This window comes from Rhipicephalus sanguineus, chromosome 3 (genome assembly GCF_013339695.2).
Source record: "Rhipicephalus sanguineus isolate Rsan-2018 chromosome 3, BIME_Rsan_1.4, whole genome shotgun sequence".
Lineage (NCBI taxonomy): Eukaryota > Metazoa > Arthropoda > Arachnida > Ixodida > Ixodidae > Rhipicephalus > Rhipicephalus sanguineus.
The window spans coordinates 16712855-16734198 of NC_051178.1; the positions used below are offsets into that span (position 1 = coordinate 16712855).

At 44.3% G+C, this 21344-nt stretch overlaps 1 protein-coding gene across 1 annotated transcript in view; it reads left to right on the forward strand.

Moving 5' to 3' along the window:
* LOC119386466 (dual oxidase) overlaps positions 1 to 21344 on the forward strand; it is a 348909-nt gene that overhangs the window by 238715 nt on the left and 88850 nt on the right. Inside the window, exons 17-19 of the mRNA XM_037653749.2 lie at positions 513 to 698; positions 5354 to 5576; positions 15544 to 15816. Coding sequence (XP_037509677.1) covers positions 513 to 698; positions 5354 to 5576; positions 15544 to 15816 — 682 coding nt within the window. The remainder of the gene's footprint in view (positions 1 to 512; positions 699 to 5353; positions 5577 to 15543; positions 15817 to 21344) is intronic.

The window sequence follows — 21344 nt, forward strand, 5'->3', positions numbered from 1 at the left end:
GGCGAGGAGGGAAAGGAGGATGTGGGAAAGCAGGACGTAGCATAGCCATGCAGAGCATAGATTGCATAGCAAGGGGGTGGGAAAAGAAAGTGAGGATGAGGAGGAATGACGTAGCCTTGTGCAGTACAGTTTCGCTTGCCAGCTCCGCTGTTCACTCAGGCATGCAACTGGCTTTAATGTTTTGGTAATTCCCCATGGGACACATTCATAATATCTCTACAGAAGCACAGCAGAATTGCGAGACCTACTTCTGCGTCCGTGGAGTAAGATGCCTTCACCGACGCTCGTGCCACTGCTGCCACGCTATAAAATAGCCAGTATCTTTTTGTTGACGCCCTGCCGCTGTGGCTCATGCGTGTCTCTTGATTGTGATACCGCAGCCAAATCAGAACATTCTTTAAATTTTTTTTATCGCGCATATTGCAACTCGCAGCTACACGAACAAGAACTTTTGTCCGTAGATGTTTCGTTCCTAAATGTGTCCATTTAAGACGTAAACCTTCTTGCCGCAGGTTCTTCAGTTCGACAGCGTCCACTCTCGTAAAAAGTTCCTGAATAAGTTAGAAAGCTTCCTTGTGAACCGGAAGAAGACGCTCGAGATGATCAACACTACCCGTGACACGATGCTGGCGAATGCTGAAACAAAGGAGAAGCGCCAGAAGCGTCTCGAGCATTTTTTCCGAGAAGCGTACGCGCTAGTGAGTATGTTTGACGAGAGTGCATGTCGCATGAGTGAAAGGTGTTCTAACACCTGACGGAAAATTCCTTGAGTAAAGCTCGGTTAGCAGAGCTCCTTCAAGAATTATTCGTAAATCAATGTGGATGCGTACGGATTGAAACTGAGTTTCAATGAAAGTATGAACACTTTATTCTCAGTTGCGTTTAGCACTCCCCACCTTCACCTCTTCCCGGTCATCTGTTTATATCAGCCGTCAAAACATTTCTCCATAGCATAATGAAGGCATATCTGAACTTTGAACTTTATTTTCGCATCTATACATGGTACTGGTAACAGGAACGCAGACAAAAAGCCACATAACGGCTTGGCTAGGTCTGTGTCCCTTTTTTGGCAACAAGCAGTAAACATGCAAAAAAAAGAGAAGAAAACGATACAATGCACGAACACCTGCATGTACGCAGAAAAAAAAACTGTGTGCATAAAAACATGAGTAAAAATTATAACATGAATCCAAAATGACGTGTTTCCTGCAGCTTTCAGAAAAATTAAAATAGAACCTACAGAATAGAGATGATTTAATTATATCTTAGACATCCCTATAATGAAGATACAAAGTTTGAGAAAGGCATCACCCTGAACTTTCAGCATAAAATGCATGTTCATCAAAAAGCACAAGTAAAGCAAAAGAATAAGGGAATCAATGACCGGTACATGCAGATGCTCAGAGAGAGCATATGTGGCAATTAATGAAAGTAGTTGAGTACAGATTGCAAGGCATGTGGAAGATACAAAGTTTCTCTGTGGCGTGTACTGAACGTGATCGAATTTAATGCGAGGGTTGACAGGTGTTCTATAAAAGTAATGCTATTCTTTCTCTCTGTTAAAAACAGATTTTGCAAAATTGGATTGAACAGTGACTTTATTGGCATGATGTCTAACTTGTCAAAAATGGGATCAGTATGTTCATCGAATGGAGCATTTGAAATCGTACGAACGGCCTTCTTTTGCAAGAGGAATAGAATGTTGATGTTCGAGCTGGTTGTGTTGCACCATACGAGATGACAATAATTAATACGGGATAGAAAACGAGAATTATAATGTAAGAGCTTCACTCTTAATGGTAACAGGAGGCGTAAGTTTATTAGTATTCCTGTAACTCGAGCAGGTTTCTGGGAACAATGTTGATGTGTTCACTTCACAACATGTTTTCCTGAAAAGTGACATCTAAACTTTTGACCGAAGGTGCTATCGCCATCGTGAAAATTCCTATGTGAAGCTATCCATGGACCACTTGTGTTAAATGCAAAGCATTTCTTAGCGAACCTTAGACAACTTGAGCGTTTCTATCTATCTATCTATCTATCTATCTATCTATCTATCTATCTATCTATCTATCTATCTATCTATCTATCTATCTATCTATCTATCTATCTATCTATCTATCTATCTATCTATCTATCTATCTATCTATCTATCTATCTATCTATCTATCTATCTATCTATCTATCTATCTATCTATCTATCTATCTATCTATCTATCTATCTATCTATCTATCTATCTATCTATCTATCTATCTATCTATCTATCTATCTATCTATCTATCTATCTATCTATCTATCTATCTATCTATCTATCTATCTATCTATCTCATCACGTCTGGGTGCTCTCGTGATCGCCTCCTTAACTTTGTGTAGACAATCATTGGCATGGGAGGATAAGAGGGTTTCACGAATGTGACTGTCGCGTCATGACATGAATAACGTGAAAATTCTGCCGCGTACGTCGTCAAATCCTTTCCACCAGACAATGTGGCACATACCCGTTTACACGGGCCGCGTTGTACGGGTATGCGCCATATATGATTGACATTTTATATCTACCCAGGAACAGCTAATTCAAGGTTGATGGAAGTTGCCCTAACAAAAATTCGTTGCCGCGTTACTTCCCTGAATTTTTACTTCCATCGATCAGGTTTAGAGAACTCCTCTCTGTGCCTCTTCTGTAATCAGGAAGAAACGATTAGTCATTTTTTCCTATGATGTCGCCGGTTCAACACATTCAGGAAACGAATACTTGTACCACCTCTTCGAAAACTGGGCCTGGAATTATCGGAATCCATTCTTCTTTCTTTTGGGGCCACTACCCCGGGGTACAGCCACAGGGATGTTTTCTTTGCTGTTCAGGAATACATCATTGCGACTAAAAGAATATCTTGCTAAATTCCATGAGCATTAAAATTTTTCATTACTCATAACTGGCACTTTAATTCAGAACAAATAGCGGAGCAAGGAGTCACAACAAACAGAAAATATGAGACGAATTCACCATCTACTTGGCCGATCCCCTCCATTGGGTATGTGCCATGACGAGAGGTCAACAACAACAACGACAACGGCAAGAACAGACACTGGTAATTTAAATGCGAGAGCGTTAAGAAAAACCGACATCGGCAGCGTTGACGCGATGAATGGAAATAATGAAAATTGGGATCCCAGTAGGAACTTTTTTTTTCCCAGTAGGAAAAAAAAAATCAAACCCAAGCATTCTGCGTGGCAGTGAGGTATTCTACAGCAGAGCCGCGCCGGGTCTTCAAACTACTTTGGAAAAAGACCCTGCGCCGGCGTAATGTCGGTGCGACGTCAGTTCTGGCTGCAGTGCTGGTTATCGAATTTTGAACAAAGCAAAAAACATTACGTAAGTACTCCTATGATACAGGCTTCATGTCAGGCTAATGTCAGTTGTAGTTACACTGTTGGCTCCGTTTGCATAGCGGTGTAGTAAACATTACATTTGTGTCCTTATGATCCAGCAAGCTATATTCAAAAGTTGCCCCACCTCAGAGGAATACTTTAACGAAAGTTACGTATGATAATCACATAATCGCATCATAACGTGCACTTCGGTTCCACAATACAGACGTGTGTGCTCCAACGTGAGTGCTGATGTTGCGTCAGACTATAAGTCACCCTTTAAACGCCAGTGTAGTCGACGTGCTTGGTAAGCCCACAATGTGCACACAAATACCGCATTGAGGAAAGCACGCTGATCCCCCTCGTAATGCTTGGCTCAAAGCCAAACAATGCAGCATAGAACATTACTCACCGAGGGCTTGGCATGAAACCGATTCCCACAAGGCGTGGGATCTGCGAACATGTTTTGTTCATTGGCTGAAAAAGGACGCCTTTTGTTTTGGTAGCATTAATAGTTACTGAGTTTAAATAAGCTCCACTTATTTATTTGTTCTAGTGAAGCATTGGCAGTACTGAGCAGTTCTGCAGCGTTTCTAGCGGTCATAAATAAATTACCGCCGTCGGCATAAACAACAAAGCGCGCCTTGGTACTGATATTAATTAAATCATTTACATAAATGTTAAACAATACTGTTCGTAGTATGTTTCCTTGGGGAACCCCAGCATGTACCGGTAATTTTTTTGAATAGTGGTTACTGATAACAGTTTCATATGTATACTTCAAATAACATCTAATTAAATTCAGAAATGTTCCCATAAAGCCGTAGATGTCAAGTTTTGTTAGTAAGGTGTGGTGATTGATGGTATCGAAGACCTTTGAAAAATCGATGTATATGCCAAGAGCAACGACATTTTCTTCAACGCCTCGCAGAATTGCTTTTGAGTCAATAATGCTAATTCCATTGAGCGACCTTTTCTAAATACAAATTGGAAATCTGTAAGCACATCGTGTTTGTTACAGAATGAGATTATTGTTACAATGATTCACTTTTCAAGACATTTAGCAAAAAATGAGCACAATTGGTATTGGCCTATAGTTGGAGAATTTGTTTCTGTCACCAGATTTGAAAACTGCTGTTACTTTTGCGATTTGCACGTGCCTTGGAAATATGCTGTTTGCCAACGAAAGATTGTCCACGTTTCATTATTTGTGATAATAATGTAATTTTACTCGTATTCGAATTTTGGTCAAGAGTGGGAACTCTTTGGCCAGAGAAGTTATGGAAGCGTACCATATCAGAAAGGAAGGTAGTGATTGTGTAAGTGACACATCTGTTGTGTAGCGCAAAGACAGCAATTTTTTAGATTTGATGTACTAATCAGCATTCTGGAGATATGTATTCTTTATGATTATGATGGGCAGCGCGCTTGCTCAAGTTTTCTGTACAGGGGTAATTTCATCACTGCTTCGTTATGCCAGTCAAGGCTACTCTCGTATTGCATCAAGCGGAGGGCCATACCGTTGGAAGTTGGCGGCTGTGCATGTCAGTTCGTGTATTCACTTCGTGCCAGTGCTTAAGTGTCGCACCTATTTTTCTCAACTAATGAAAACGAATAGCTTAGCAATATATGCCCTGTTAAGTTGTATTCCTTCAATGGTGACCTCTTTTCTGTGCTGTCATAACACGCAAAATAAGATTTTCTCGTGTGTTAACCTCATCGCTCTTTCATTTTGCCAGTCGAGGCTACTCTCGTATTGCATCCAGCGGAGTGTCCAGCGGAGTGTTGGCAGCGGTGTGTGTGTATCCGTGTATGCACGTTGTTCCCGTGCTGCATGAGATGAGTTAGTGCAAGAACTCTATATATAATAACACTAAAATTTCGTTGCTTTATTGGTTGCGATGAAACACTTTGTTTCGGAATCCAGCGAGCGAGAAAGATCCTGTGGATTGTAATTACGGTTGTGCGTGGTCCTTCATGCAGACATTCGGATTAAAGCCCGGTGAAAAAAGGAAACTGGAGGAAGTTGGCAACGATGTTATCATGGTCATGCGGACGTCACTGTCGAAGCAAGAGTTCGCCGATGCCCTCGGTATGAAACCGGACTCTTTGTTCGTGAAGCAAATGTTCAACTGCGTCGACAAGGACAAGGATGGGCAAATCAGCTTTCAAGAATTCCTGGACACAGTGGTACTTTTCACAAGGGGTGAGTTATTTGACTTTTCAGTGATGCGTCGACATTGCCACATAGTCTTGGCTGTGAAGAACACAACAGTTTAACCGGTAGAGATTGAATTATTTATTGGGTGAAGATGGGCTCAGCGAAACGCTCAAGGTACAATGGTGGCGGTGAGCCCCGTCGTCTTTCGCCGATATTCTGAGATGGTCACTTTTGGTGATAGCGTGGCTTTGCTTGAAGGAAAGATTACTTTTTGAGGGCTCGTTTTTCTTTGTTCGACACAATATTAATGAGAACTAACAGACAGCAATACCAAGGAAAGTATAGGGGTGTTATTTGTAGTAATTAGAATATAAATGTGAAGAAAGTAAAGTGGACGAAAAGATCACTTGCCACCGGCAGGGACCGAACCTGCGACCTTTGAATAACGCGGCCGATGCTCTACCTTTGCGTGACATATAATGTAACTTTGGGTACTCGAGTATTCTTTTCACGACTTGAATAGAATATCTATTTTTGAGTTGCCCTTGAGAGTCACCAAATCTGGTTAGTCGGCTTTGCGTGACATATAATGTAACTTGTTCAGTAATTGAAGTGAGTACTTGCCGGCCTTTCCCCAACCAGCCAATCAACGCGCCTTGAAAGCGACGATATGGCAATGTTTTCATGTCAGAATATGACGCCAGATCTGGAAATGAAATGCGCCGGAATTTATATGAGTCACACTTTGTACATTACAGCGTTTCGTCGCGTGAGTTTCAGAATGAACTCCTAAGTAATATGAATCACCCACTCTGCTCGACCGCTCGTTTTGTGCGTGCAATGCGATTAAAACACACAAGAAATTTCGAGAAAGTTGCAATATATTTAGCGACGCCTGAGCCGAGTAATAGCACGCGCAACTGTTTCAGGCACTCGTACCCGCTCACAATGAAAAAAAAAAAATGCAGTAGTGGCTAATGTCGCAAATATGCAAACAAAACATCAGCAAAGCTTGTTTGAATTTGTGATACGCAAGTGATACGGTTTTAAGGTAACTCCCAACCGCGTCATCAAATTCAGTGGAAATGAAAAGACCAATGATTGTAGCGACAGAATCGGGCATTCTTTTCACGACTTGAATAGTATATCTATTTTTGAGTCGCGCTTGAGAGTCACAAAATCTGGTTTGTCGTGCTTCCTGGTGGACAAGCCTCGGTACTACGCGAAGGAGTCATTCCGATTGCCCTGCGTAGTTTGCTGTTGGTCTGGTGCACCATAATGTATGGTTAAAGTTAGTGTGTGTAATATTAAACGTTATTATAACACATGTATTATACACGTTACTATAACAAATTAGATGGCTATACGAATCTGCCTGAAATTTGAAACTTCTTTAGGCACTTAATATAAGAGTACCCAAAGGCACAACCTCACTAATCTCCTACATACTTGCAATGTACCTCCACCAGAACTCCTCCAAGAACTTCGAGATCAATACTTCCCGACATAACTTGTCGTACACACACCGACTATGCAGTTCCCCATAATTGTATTCCTGACGACCCCATTAGAGAAGCAGAAGTTCAAGCTGAACTGCAGATACTAAGCACTTTTTCAGCTCCGTCCGGGTGGAGCTGAAAATACAAACAGAGCACTCCGTAATCTCGACGCTCAGTCCATTGCCGACCTTACCGAATACTTCAATGAGTGCTAGCAAAGGGGCACCCTCCCATGACAATAGAGAGGCCCAGGTCGTCTTTATACCAAAACCTGGAAAACCTCTCCTTACCTCTTTCCTCAGACCTATCTCCCTCACCTCATCTGTCGGCAAACTTATGGATTATGCGCTCCAAAGCAGGCTTTCCCAGCACCTGGAAGGCAAGAATCTCACGCCCACTTGTATGCTCGGATTTCGTCTTCGGCTTTCCACTCAGTATGTTTTACAACAACTAAAACGTCATATTCGCGGCTTTCGAAGCTGCTATACCATGGCTATGTTAGGTGTAGACCTTACAAAGGCAATCGACAAGTTTATACACTCAGCTATCCTACAGAACCTTAGAACCATGGAAGCCAGCGCAAAGTTGTAGAGTTAGGTCCGAGACATCGTCAGCCACAGCACAGCCCCATTTACATTCGGCGATCACAACCTCCCAGGCATCACACTTGGCTCACGTGGCACACCCCAGAGAGCAGTTCTCTCGCCTATTCTATTTAACATTGTGCTTCTTCATCTGTCACAAGAGCTAGCTCAGATCCCCGACATTCATTTCAGCTTGCCGGCGACATCACTGTTTGGGCAAATAGCGGCAGTGACGCCGAAATAGAACAACACCTGCAATTGGCACTGACCACCACCGACACATATGCACGGGAGCGTGGCCTTACCTGCTGCCCTTCCAAGTCAGAGCTCCTTCTCGACCACCCGGAGCAACGCAATTCAGCCATTTCCCCATCTCCCTCACGCTAGGTGCCCATTCGATCCCACTAGCCTCTAAATTTTGCGTGCAAGGCCTAGTTCTGCACTCAAATGGTGCTCATGAAGGAGTAAGGGCTCTAGAAACACACCCTCAACAAACCATTCGACTGCTTCGCCGATAGAGAACCGTCCGGCTAATTGTAGCGTTCTTCATTTTTCGTGGACCAGTGGTGAGTAGTGGACAATGCCCAATTTCTGTGGCACATACCCGTTCATGATGATGATAGTTTTCTGATAGGCTGCACAAATTACGGCTAGCTTAAACAGCTTCGCTGTTAAAATTCGTTGCGTAAATTTTTTGCTGTTGCTTACCTGTGGAAGCTACTCTCATAAGCTGATGATATTCGCGACAACCATGAGGTCTGTCAGCACTGCTTTACGTGCCTCCAGGAAATCCTGTCTTTATCTATGAGAACTGCGATGAAGCAGAACAGGCATTTCTTAAGGAGAAAGAAGCTATGATATATTGAAGAGGCACGACCGCCTTCTTTATGATGATTAAACATTGAAGCCACCAAGTTCAATGCTGGAACACAGCAGACGATATTAATAAAAAAAAGAAAATGAACCGAGATTGAAAGCGTCATGGTGAGCGAGAGTGAGCGTCCTATGCCCAACTTTATCCGCAACATACAGAAGGACCAGTACACATGAACCGTCGGCGAGAGGTTCATGTGCTTGGTGGGTAAATAGCATGAAGCCAGCGTACCGGGCGTCAAGGTCCTACCGAGAACGTCTCCGTCTGTTAACCACCGTGCCACCATAAGCTGGAAACAAACGTGCACAAAAAGGTATTCGAGCTTTCACAACGTACATGCTGATAAAGGCTCGAAATTGGCGCGAGAACCAAGAAATATGGTCAGTCTGTGATCCGTATACGCGGTCATGGATAATACCTTCATAACAACTTGTTGCTGGGTTAGTTTATGTATACTTGATGGCTTCTTCATTTGAACCACAAACGCATGAGAGATAACAAGACAAGCGCTACTGACAACTGGTTTATTGCACTGGGTTGGAGCGAAATATCTAGCATGGTGATAAGCAGACGACACGAGCTGATATCTAGTCAAGACCACTTATCGGGCTATGGACACAATCACAATCACAATCAGATCCTATTATTGCCATAGAAATTACACGGTCACTCGGCGGATTTTCGGCGTCGCCGTCATGTCCCGGATATATATATATATATATATATATATATATATATATATATATATATATATATATATATAAGCAATTCAGAAGAAAAAAAAATCGGAATGCTGGACCGGGGTTTCCAACCTGCGACCCGTTGCTCCGCAGCTCGCTGGCTTGAGCAATTACGCCAAGCCTCATTCGCTCTCCAGTATACTAAGGGCAGAATACAAACGCACGCGACGTTTAGTGAAACGCACGGGACGCCACACCTCGCGAAATTAAAATTATGCGAGACGCGGGTCATGCTGCATCGTTGCCCGCGCTGCGTTTGCATCGTATCGCTGGCGACCGGTTGTTTTCCATTTTGGGGTTTTAGCGCCACCCCACTTGTGGCCAGTCGGCCAGGGAAAAAGACGAGCATTCCGAGGCTCCTGGTGGCGCAAGCTAGTGGGAACGCTTTGGCTCTTGTAGACTTCTGCCACAGGAGGGAAGAAACGAGACGGCTGAGCCAGAATCGCTGTATATATATTAACCGCGACCAGAATCTTGAGGCTAAAATTACAGCGCAAACGCGCAATACACCCACGAAGAAAAGAAACGTGCGACACAAGCGCTGACTAACAACTGATTTATTCTTTGATAGGCCAATGCATATAGAAGCCCAGGGCAAACTTACCGCACATGAGCACACAGCAATAGCTCTAAACCAAGACGTGTTACAAGGTTACAAGGATGATAGTATATTGGATACGCGAAGACATGAAGTGATATTCAGATGGGTGCAGGGACAAAGAAGCAAAGGAGAAGTAATAAGGACAAAGAAGTGCGTTTGCGCTGCAATTTTAGTTTCAGGAATACGTACCAACTAGTGCCAAATGAAGTTGTATCTTAGTGACCAGAATCGACGCCCGCAGGGAACGCGAGTCGCGACTTCACGTGCTACTGCCAAGCGCCGTCTTTATTTTCTTCTGTTGAGGTCGCCTGCTCTGCGGTTTTGTTTGCCGCCCAAAGGGAGGCGCTGCAGGGTCTTGGGACAACCCGCGCGCAAGAGTCCGAGAGTGGCTTGCGTTTTGCGCATGAGTCCTGGCGGCTCGCAAATTTCTTGTGTCCCCAATTCTAAAACTGCCTAGTGATTCGCCGGAGTTGGGATGTGCGCCTTCGACTTGTACTTTGACATACAGTGCGTGGTCGACCGTGCTCGCGCAATTAACTCTTGAGGGGGAGTTTTGTGCATGTTGTGCTTTCACCGCAAAGTTTGCGTGGAAGCTATAGACCACACGAAGGTTACTTTGCTCGCTGCAGCGGCCACGTTTGCGAAGAAGTGATCTGCTAGCAAGAAGAGCCCAAGTAAGGGTTAGTTGAAGTAACAACTGTGACAGTTCTCACTCGTCCTATGTATAACTGTGCTTTCTTTACGTGCCTCCTCCTTTGTGTTTGAGCAAGGCACGTCATGCAGGCACGTTAGCAGAGAAAAGCGTAGCCTTGTACAACAAGGTGGTGGGAAAAGGAATAGTGAGGGTGAAGGGGAGAGACGTGAGGGTTAGGAGGAGGAAAATGAGGATGGGAGAACGAGTACAGAGAGAGAGAAAGGTGGATAGACAGAAAGGATAATGAACACAGTAATTTATAGAAAGAAAGGGAAGAAACACAGAAGATAGAAGGCAATAGACAGACTACAAACAGAGAGAGATGGAAAGACATGGACATAGCAGGAAATAGATGAAAAGAAAGAAAAGAAAGCAATAGAGGAAAAGGCCGAAGGACAGAAATAAATAGACAGAGAAGGAGTTAGAAAGCAACAGATAAACAGAGAAAAAGATAGAAGGAAAGAAACAGACTACAGCGTGATATAGACTGAGAAATAACAAATTTAAAAAACAGATAAAAAGATGGAAGACGAGAGGGCGACTATCCACGCACAGAGAGAGAAACAAAGACATACAAAAAAGAGAAAGAGAAAACGACAGATAAATAGAGAGAGAGAGAAAGATATATAAAGCAATATACACAGAAAAGAAGGCAGAAAAGGAAAGAGGGAAAGCATAGCCATGTATAATACCGTATAGCAAGTAAAGTTTGTCGTGTGGCGCAGATATTCATAAACCGACAGGACGTCTCTTCGTTATCTTCTTCGGCTTTGTCCTCTTCTGCCTGTTCTGCTTCTAGTCTATCAGCTCTGCTGTGTGTGACCCAGTCTTGCGCAACTTTGTCCAAACTGAGTTAATTTTTTGCTTTATATAGTACGCCTCCCAGAGTTCACGGGTTGATTTGTTCCGGATTCTACCTAAAATCTTGGCTTCGCGAGATATCGGCGGTGAAAGGAAAGAAAGATGGGTACTGTCAACTTTCTTTAAATTCTGCGCATGCTTCCTTAACCGGTCATTAAGGCAACGGCCTGTTTGCCCTATGTAAGAACACCGCAATTTAGCGGTATTGCGTATACTTATTCTTTAACACAGAACAAAGGGCGAGGCATGCTTCTTTGTTGATCTCCCCTTCTTGCTTCCCACTTTTGTTGTGCGACGGTAAAGCTGTGCGAATGAGCTCGGCGCCGAAAGCGGAATTCTATGCTTATAGCTTCTTTCAGGCTTAATTTCTGTGCATGTCAGCGCTTTTCGTCGTGACAAGTTGACGAGGTATGTTTCATTGTGACTTCATCGATTGAGCGACAACCAGAGATACTAGACTGCGCGAACTTGTCTTTACAGCTCCTCCAATTCGGAGAGGTGAAAGAGTAAAAGAAGCTATGAAAGAAGCTCTAATTTTGTAAAAGAGTAAAACAAGCTCTCAACTCTCCCGTGGTGTGCAGGAGTGGAACAGTCCCTACACTCACTTTTTTTTTTTTTTGCCAGGTGGCGTGAACAAGCCCTTTCCCTCTTCCTTTTTTGTATAGAGAGTAGAATGAGATCTGCAGGAGTTGCGAAGCTATGTAACTCTCACTGCATGAGTTTACTATTCATTTTTATTTATTTAATACTGTGGACTCCTGATCCAAGCAGGGTGGTTAATACAAATACAAAAGGAGTAGCAATGAGGAAACAACAGCAATAAAAGCTGAAGAAAGCTATTTTGCAGTCTGATCACCAGTATTGTAAGGCATTGCAATTCTTTAACGGTTATCGGGTAATATAAAAACGTAAATAGGTCAGTGTGAGCAAAATACGGAGTTAGGGCGTTTTGGTGGTGGTGTCGGGCGTGCCTGCTGGTAAGGGGTATGAAATACGGGGATGGATCTAGATCTAGTTTTTTATTCAAAAGTTGACAAAGAAAGTCTAATCTCGTTTTTTGCCTCCTTGCCTGTGATAGGGGAATGACATTGGCTTGCATTAAATCAGAGGGTGAATGTAACGCAGAAAATATGTTAAGTGGAAATCTTCCAGCCTTTCTTAGAATACGTTCTGGAGTGTCAAGGTCACGCTTATTGTAACGGTCCTGTTATGTTTTGCCGCTCATACGTCGATCGTGCAGAATGAACAGCGCGGCACTGTACGTTATACAAAGCTTCTTTCTCGGCTCTCTCTCTGCATGGTCTTTGACTGTGTACTTATCAATGGAAGGCAAACGGCTCGTCTGCTCCGCTGGCTCCCCGTGGCTGCGGTTACGCGACCTTGCTCTGCTTCCCAGAGGCCGGCTCGGAGTCAAAGTCGAGTTGTGGTGACACGCGGGCCGAACGCGTGGGAAGAGAGGGCGGGCAAACATCTCCTGCTCCCCGCAGCCGTTCGAGGGGCAGTGGCGCTTTGCTCACCATTAATTTACCGACCGGCACCGCGCTTTCGGCTCGCTGACTGTGGTGCGGGGTCGAGTCGCAGCATTGCACGGTCCGAATGCGAGAGAGGCGAGGACACGCAAACGCCTTTTGTTTCCCGGAACCGTTTAACGACCGGCACCGTGGTTTCGACTCGATAAGTGTGGGAAGATGGTGTGAATGCACCGGGGCTACAATACCGATATATTTCGAGCGTGGGAATCCCTGATAGCGTGGGATGAGGAGAGGGAGAGCCATGATGGGAAAGAGTGCCAAAACGCCTGTCTAATCTGTAAAAACACTGCTGTGGAGATTAGGGACAGCCTAGAGTTACTGTATATGCTACCTTTAGGTAGCAGAGTTGCGCATCTGTTTTCCAACGCCGCTAGCAACCATGAAGCTGACGCTCGGGCCAATTTTTGTATTTCTCGACGCCGCCGCTGCAGCTCACTCAATTAACACTAGTTATCGACAGCCAATGTTTATCGCCGGCCTTCGACACGCCAGACATGTTTATCGGCGACGCGGTAGACATGTCGCCTGCAAAAATGGAGTGCGACTTCACCGCATAGCTGTGGTTGCTAGCCTGACCTATGCGCTACTCTGCTACCTAAAGGTAGCATATACAATGACTCTAGGACAGCCCAGTAAGGAATGGCTGAATTTGAGTGGTAAACGGATTGGATAAGAGAACGTTGAGGCGGACCAGCAGTGGCCACCTCCTCTTTTCTTTGTTTACCACAAGATACTAAAGACTGGACGGAATTCGGTTCCCTTCAGTCTATGTTGCAATCACCTAACTGATCGATCAGTAAGATTCCGTACGATGCAACTTTTGTCTGGGCCGTAACCACTTGGTGGTCGAACAGTGAGACTCGGTTCGTCGTATGTTGTAACAGCGTTCTAGGCTCTAACTGAAAGTCAAGTGGAAGAGTAAGACGCTGTTGATGTCAATGTTATCATCAGTGTGCTTTGGCAAGCTGATATGACTGTAAATATTTCGCTACAATATACCTTCAAGTTTTTATTACCTCCAACCTGCCTCCTGTTTCATCGACGTCGATCATCTCCTTGACGGGACTTCAATCCGCATCAAGAACAAACGAACAAAGAAAGATATAACAGGTCCCATATTATGCACGCGTACTCTAGCCTTGGTCGCACAAGGGCAATGTAGCAGAGTGGTTTAACATTTCTGGGAGCCGTTTTAACTTTATGTTTAAGGAGACAAAATTTCGAAAGCCAGATGAACAAACATTATCAATACGGAGATTCCATGGTAAGTCACAACTCAGTGTCACACCGAAATATTTTTAGAAATTTACTTGTTGTAGTCGTGAGGGCCCCAATATATAAGTGTATGATAGTGGGGGTTTTTCTGGGAGTTAATGGAAGGCAGATACATTGCTCGTGTTAAGACACATTCCCCATCTGTTACCCATTCATGTATATATCACAGGCTAGTGTTCAGGTCGTTGTAATGGTTAGTGGAACTAATTTCTTTAATCAAAGCACAATCATCAGCAAATACTGGTGTGAATAAGATCAACAATGTCATTAATGTATAATACAAAAAGTGCTGCCCTGTGGTGCTCCAGATGTGACCCGAAGACAGTCCGAATGTTGGCCCCTGACGTCGACGTATTATTTGCGATTTAGATGTGCTGAAGTTCAACAAACAAATATTTCTGGAACAGCTATTGTTCTAAGTTTGAAAACCAGTTTACTATGAGGAACGTCATAAAAAGCTTTACAGAAATTCAAAGAGATCACATTTATCCATTAGTGTCTGTCGACGGTTAATGCAAGAGAATAAAACTGTGCGATGAGTCGAGTTACATTTGATAATCCTTTCTGAAACCCATGTAGATATTTGGTCAATACAGAGCGGTCTTAATTTTACGACATTGAAAAGCTAGTGAAATAGGACGGCAATTTCATAACGTTCAGCGGCCAGCCTTTTTAAAGATGGGCACGGTTTGGGCTGTCCTCCAGTCACTGGAAATTGAGAAGATGGCAAAGAAGAGCGAAAAACAATAATCAAAAGTTTTGCAAGAGGTAAAACATATCGTCGTACAAATACGTTTGGTATATTATCAAGACCGCACGATGCTTTGGTTTTCAAATTTAACAGCGTAGATTTCACACCAGGATAAAAATTGGAGAGTGCGTCAGCTCGAGGAAAGGCTGTCGCGTTATATGCGCAGTTGAAATCGGAAATACTAAACACTCCGGAAATATTGGTTAAAATATCCGGCAATGTCTATCTTATCCGTCACGTTGCTTCCGTCGACTGATATTTGCAATACTGTTTTTTTTTCACTGAAAAAACTCTAGAATTTACTGGGGTCGCTTGCAATAAAGTTCGGCAATGAAGTCTTGAAGTAGTACTCTCTCGAGCTGTCCGCAACTTGAGCGAGGCTGTTCTGCACAATATATATCAAATTAGCCGGTGCCTGCCTTTATTTAATCGCTTAACTTTCCGCTTCATTTGAATAATGCTGCGAGTTATCCAAGGTGTTTGCTTGTTAATTTTTTTGCGCTTGCATGGCGCAAAGTTAATCAAAAACGACTTTGGACTCACTACGGTACTTAGAGTGAATGAGCAAGTATAATGAGAACTATTTGCTTTTTGCTTACAGGTAAGAGCGAAGACAAGCTCCGCATCATCTTTGACATGTGCGACAACCATGGTGACGGAATGATTCAGAAACAGGAGCTCACACGCATACTGCGCTCTCTCGTGGACATTGCGAAGACAAATTCTCTCAGTGAGTACGAGACGAGTGACATCATACGAAGCATGTACGTTTCGGCGGGACTTGATAACTCCGACACACTCAGTTACGAAGACTTCAAGAAGATGATGAAAGAGCATCGTGGAGACGTCATCGCCATCGGTCTAGACTGCAAAGGTTAGTCTCTTCCTTGTCCACGAATATCTTCAACATTGTTTTGTGAGCTGACGTTGCGTTATGACACGCCTTCCTTTCGGTGGCCGTGAACTGTTTGTCAATACTGAACCGACACCAAAAGCCAGGAACGAATGTTTTTACCAGAGCAAGGACGCGATCAAAACGTTCATTATTCCATTCTTTCACAATGTCATGGAAGTATTTTTGCTTATTTTTACTACAACAGGAAAGTCCATAATGAGAAAGAGTGTCAGAGGCATGCAGCGCTAGAATATTTTGGAGCAGAGATAGTGCGACCGACGCGGTTAAGCATATCATAAACGATTCTAGTTTCACGCCAGGTGATCGGTGTGCTAGCAGGTATTTCTTTATGCATCGTGCGCGGAGCAAAAGCTCACAATATAAATGTACTAGAATGACAAAATTGTTAAGGCTAAAAGATCGACAGCTGCGCAGTACAAGGGGTCGTCCTTGAAAACTTGGATCTGTACGGACGTGTAACGAAGCATTGCAGTATAACTGATAAAAGAAATCGTAAGCAAGGGGGTGTGCTGGAGCTGACGCTTTGAGAAGCGACCTATCTTCTTGAAAGCTACAGAAGTCTTCGTCAGTTCCAGCCTTGAAAGAGGCAGGTCTTCTGTCGAAACGTCGGCCCCTGTTTAGGAATTTTTTTATCACAAGCTTCCATCTTCCCCCGACTCTTGCCTTTTTCAATAGTAGAAGCGATAGATATTTAAGAAGACCAACAAACTACCTAGATGTCATATAGGCACTTCTTGCCGCCATCACTGACGCACACAGTCCACCATTGAACCTTTTCACTCAGCATCGTGAGACCAATGAGAAAAATATCGCAAATGAGAGAACCAGCATGTTAAAGACTGGGAATGTTGCTGGCACCAACGCTTCCACAAGAGAGCTTGTGCTCTTTAGGAGAATAACTGCTCTCCTTAGAAGTGTTTTTATGAACGCCATCCTCAGTCTCCGCCAGCATCATAGGCAAAAAAGAGGATACAAACAATCGAACCATTGATGTGGAAGGCCCATTGGATATGGAAGGGTGGGCGAGGCAAAGCGAGGTGCGCAGTTTCACAATGCGGGAGGAACACGGTGGAGAAGACAAAACGTGAACAGTGGTGGGAGTTGGCATGTCGCAACGCCACATTTCCTTGAGGGTTGCCGAAAATAACGCTCTTCGCTAGAACCGCATCACAAAGTTGGAAGCATCTGAAAATATGGGTAATATCATTGTAATCATGGTAAAAACGGAAAAAGAAAATATAAAATCAAAGTAAAAATACGCAAGGTTAAAAACAAGAACTTCTCAGACATTGTTGGCTCAAGTTTGACTGGCCGTGGTTGTGTACTTACTACTCACTATATCAAATAAATTCAATTACTTTTTATTTTCTGTCTTTAGGTATGCATAAAGTCGACTGAAGTTTATAAAGGCTGAGTCTATCGACATCGTGACTTGTCATTTTTAAACGCCGACTCTTCGCCTTGTACGTGCTAAGCCCGTTTTATGTAACAATACTCTGTTATCTAATCAACTCATGCGGAGTTTTCCGGCTGCCTTTATAACCTAAAGGATAGTACACGTGCAGTTTTAACTTGCAACGCATGGACCCCTGATGTGAATCTATTCTAGCGGCACTAGCAGGTGTTAGTTAGCTGGGGTAGCTGTGTTGCTGTAAGGAAAACTGGGAAAGCATATACGCATTCGCTAATGGGCATCTCCATCGTTACATAAGGCACCCTGAGGAGCCAGAGTATTTGGTTGGGTTTCTAGTCATCGAAGGTGTACCGGGTAACGTTGGTAAATTCTTTAGCAATAACGAAATGATGTTATATATCGTGAGAAAGCTAGAAACTGACAGTAGCTGAAAGGCACTCTGCTACCTCCTGTTATGCTAAGAATAAAGTTCAGCAGTTTTATTACAATGTTAAATAAGCCATTTAGAACGCACGAACCTCGGGCACCCTAGTCATGGGTGACTTCAATGCGAAAGCTTTCTGCTTTCGCATAGATTAGCAAGCAGTCGACAACCAGACATCGACTCTAGGAATAGCAGTTTGATGTGTTTGCAGAATTCGCAGGAACAATGAACTCCGTGTAATGAAATCTGCTTAGTAATGCATAGAAACTGAAAACGGACATGTAGAAACCCTAACGAAGAAACGAAACACGTATCACAATATGCGGCGACACCGATGTGTGACACAAGACAAAGTGGTGGGTAAGATAAAATGCAGGGATCAAACGTTTGTGTTGGCGAGGATCGTACTGAACCTACAAGAGCAAACACTATATTAATGAATAAGAACCATGTAAAACTAGATGTAATCAAGCTAAAAAATTGGCGAAGCTTGAAACAGCAAAACTGGACGATTCTGAACACTAATCTGGATCTTTCTCGGTTGTTTCTAGGCCTTAGCTAGGTGATGCAGATTGTTTCTAGTCTGCTTCTAGTTTGTTTCTAGGTTGCCTTAGCTACCAAAGGGAAGTGGCCTGGTTATGCGAAGTAGCATGGTTATGCTATTGATAGCTATGTTACCTGTCCTTTTGCCTGCGTTATGCCAAGCTATTTGAGGCGACGCCGACAGCATACGATGAGAGCATACGAAAGCCCGGGCCCCTGAAGGCGCTACGCACTTAAAAGCTTGTGGAGCGACTGGTGCTCTTCGAAATCCAGTGCTAAATGCAGCTTCGCTACTGCTAATCGTGAGGATGTGCGGATCACGGGCACCCAGCGATTGCCATTCGCAGAGTTCCCACTTGTCCGTTTACCAAACCGCCGATGGCGTCAGTGTTTGAGGTAAGCATGTATGGTTTCCCCGGCACGAGTGGAATCTTCTAAGGGAGATTCGCAAACTCGGTGTGCAACATGCGCGCTACCTTTTCCTGCGCTTTATCGAGATCCTAACTGTTACGGCAGTTGAGATACGTGTCGTCTGCGCTGAGCCCCGTCAGATTGTTTCCCCTTTCAGATGTAACGACGAAGCGCCGGCGCAGCGCCAGTGGGAGCTCAATCGCTTGCTCGGCGAGACGGTGGCGCCCTCTCTCGCGCAGTGCGGGTGTGAGCCGCATATTTACGAAGCGTTTTTACCAATTTTATGTTAATTGTTGCATTGCCTCGTGGTTATTTCTTTAACTATAATATTCTTGACCTTGTTCGCTTATTTGATCCTGGTTTTGAGGGTTTCTAGCCTTGTTTTAGGCCTGTATTGAGTGGCCATACAACAGGCGACATTGTCACTACTGAACGACGAATATGGTCAAAGGACGCACATTCACATCGATGGATCGGCCTCAGCCGACAGCTCAACAGGTGTTGTTGTTATCGCTGTCTGCCAAGTCACTATGATGTTCAGAGTGTTCCGCAGGATGACATCAACAGCAGAGGAGCGTGCAGCCTTACGTGCTGCTATTCTTGTTATCGCGGAAGCCCAGCCGCAACAGTGGGTTGCTTTTTGCGACTCTAAGGCATCCCCTCAGGGTTTGCAATCAGCGTTACTACGAAGGGTGCACAAACAGTGATCGAAACGTGACAAGTCCTTCACCAAGCGTGGTCGAAAGGACATGACGTTGTGTTCCAATGGCTGCCGGCACATTGTGGCATTGCCGGGAGCGACTTCGCTGATGATGCCGACCGGTCTGCCCACGAGGACGCCCAGAAAGCCTATACCCTTGTCGGGAACAGGCGCTGCAAGGGGCTCGTTTGCTGACGCAACGCCGCGAACTTGGTTGAGCGACCGCAGTGTCCGGAACAGTCGCCTACATAAACTAGACCCATCGAGGAAGCTGCACATTCGATCGCACCTCTCCCGCCGTGATGTAACGCTACTGTGCCGTCTGTGGTGAGGCGTAGCTTTCACGGACGCGTACTCTTTTCGCATAGAAACGGCAGACACCTCCAGATGTGACTGGTGCAACAGTGAAGAAACGATAGAACGTCTACTGTGTTTCTATCAGTTTTGTGCGAGAACGCAACGTTCTACGCTATGCGCTGAACAAACTAGATGACAGATCATTTTCCGAAGAGAATATCCTCGGATCGTGGGCCTACGCGTCGCAGGCCAGCAAAGCGACGCGGGCATTGCTACTGTTTTTAAAACTGACTGCAGACTGCTGCTAACTGCCACTCGGTTTCCTCAGCACTTTAATAGTATCAGCTAATTTGAGTGGAGCGCTAATACATAGAGAACTAGCGACAGCATGCAAGGAATTTTGTAAGCTTGCCCATGCTCACTTGCTTCACACGGCGTACGCTGCGAATCCAGCATTACCGCTTGCCTCTGAAGCGTGGTCGTGCCGGAAAGCTGACACACTTCGTTCCTGGTGGGTGGTTATTATAGCTGTTAGCGCAATTTATGACGCGCAATTTATGACGGCATTGCAGCGCTCCGCTGACAACTTGGTTCGGCAACACTCATTGGCCGGCTGCTGAAATGGGCACGCGAGACGCTTTCGGTCACTCCCGCACCGCGGTGCCACCAGCTCATTGCACGTTTCCTGTAGTATAGTGTAGCAAGGGGTGGCAAAGAGAGATGTGAGATGCCTAGCCAAGCCAGGACCAGCTAGATGCCCACCAGCTCTGCTGTGGCCCAGCCTAGCGCGACTTAGTGCAATTGCTAATTGTTTTTACCTGTTTAGGTATGCTTGCTGCCGGGAGACAACTATAGTATATAATTTGAGCAGGTCCTTCAATTCATTTTAGGAAGAAATATAGCGTTACTTACTTTACAATAATTAGATGATTATTTACGTTGCAGATGCAATTAATTGCTGTAAGCTGCAACTCTAGCACTTACACTTGCTTTGAATGTGGTCTCCAGAACATTTACATCAAGTCATGTAAACTGCCCGTATTTTTCGACAGCCGATCATAGCGAATGTCGCGAAGGGGTAATCTCCATTTCGCTTTGGCCCTTACGAGGAAACAAGAAATTTTTTGTTGGCTTTTTTTCACAAGAACGTGTTTCATGGCGCAGTGCAACAAGATTTGCTCCGCATCATTTCTGTCACAGTACTGACGGCAATAAAAGTGCATGCGGGAAGGTGAGGAATAAATTCCGAAAATAACTTTTTCTTACATACCCGACCGAGGGAAACGAGCGGGTGACTTCTCGATGCTCGATGAGAGAAGCGCGACGCACTGCGCACACAGGCAAACAAGCCTCGTGGTTGCTGCGCTTGACACCCAAAATTCGTTCAGTTCGCAAAGAAATGCAAACCGCATGTCCGAGGATTTTGCGAATGAGGAGTAGTGCTGTGGTAATGATACATTGACTCGAGTCGCTTTTAGGCAACGTAAACTTGACAGCGGCAACCTGTGAACAGATGTTTTACTTTGGTCGTATTGTGATTGTCTCTTCCTTGTTCTTGTATTTTGTAGCTTTATATATATGCACTACCACCAAATCGCTCCAGATTTTCACCTAATAGAGATGCACAAGACGTGAATAAAAAGGACGGCGAACACGTGGAGTGTGCTCCAGAGGAATATTGAGTGGAGTACACGCTA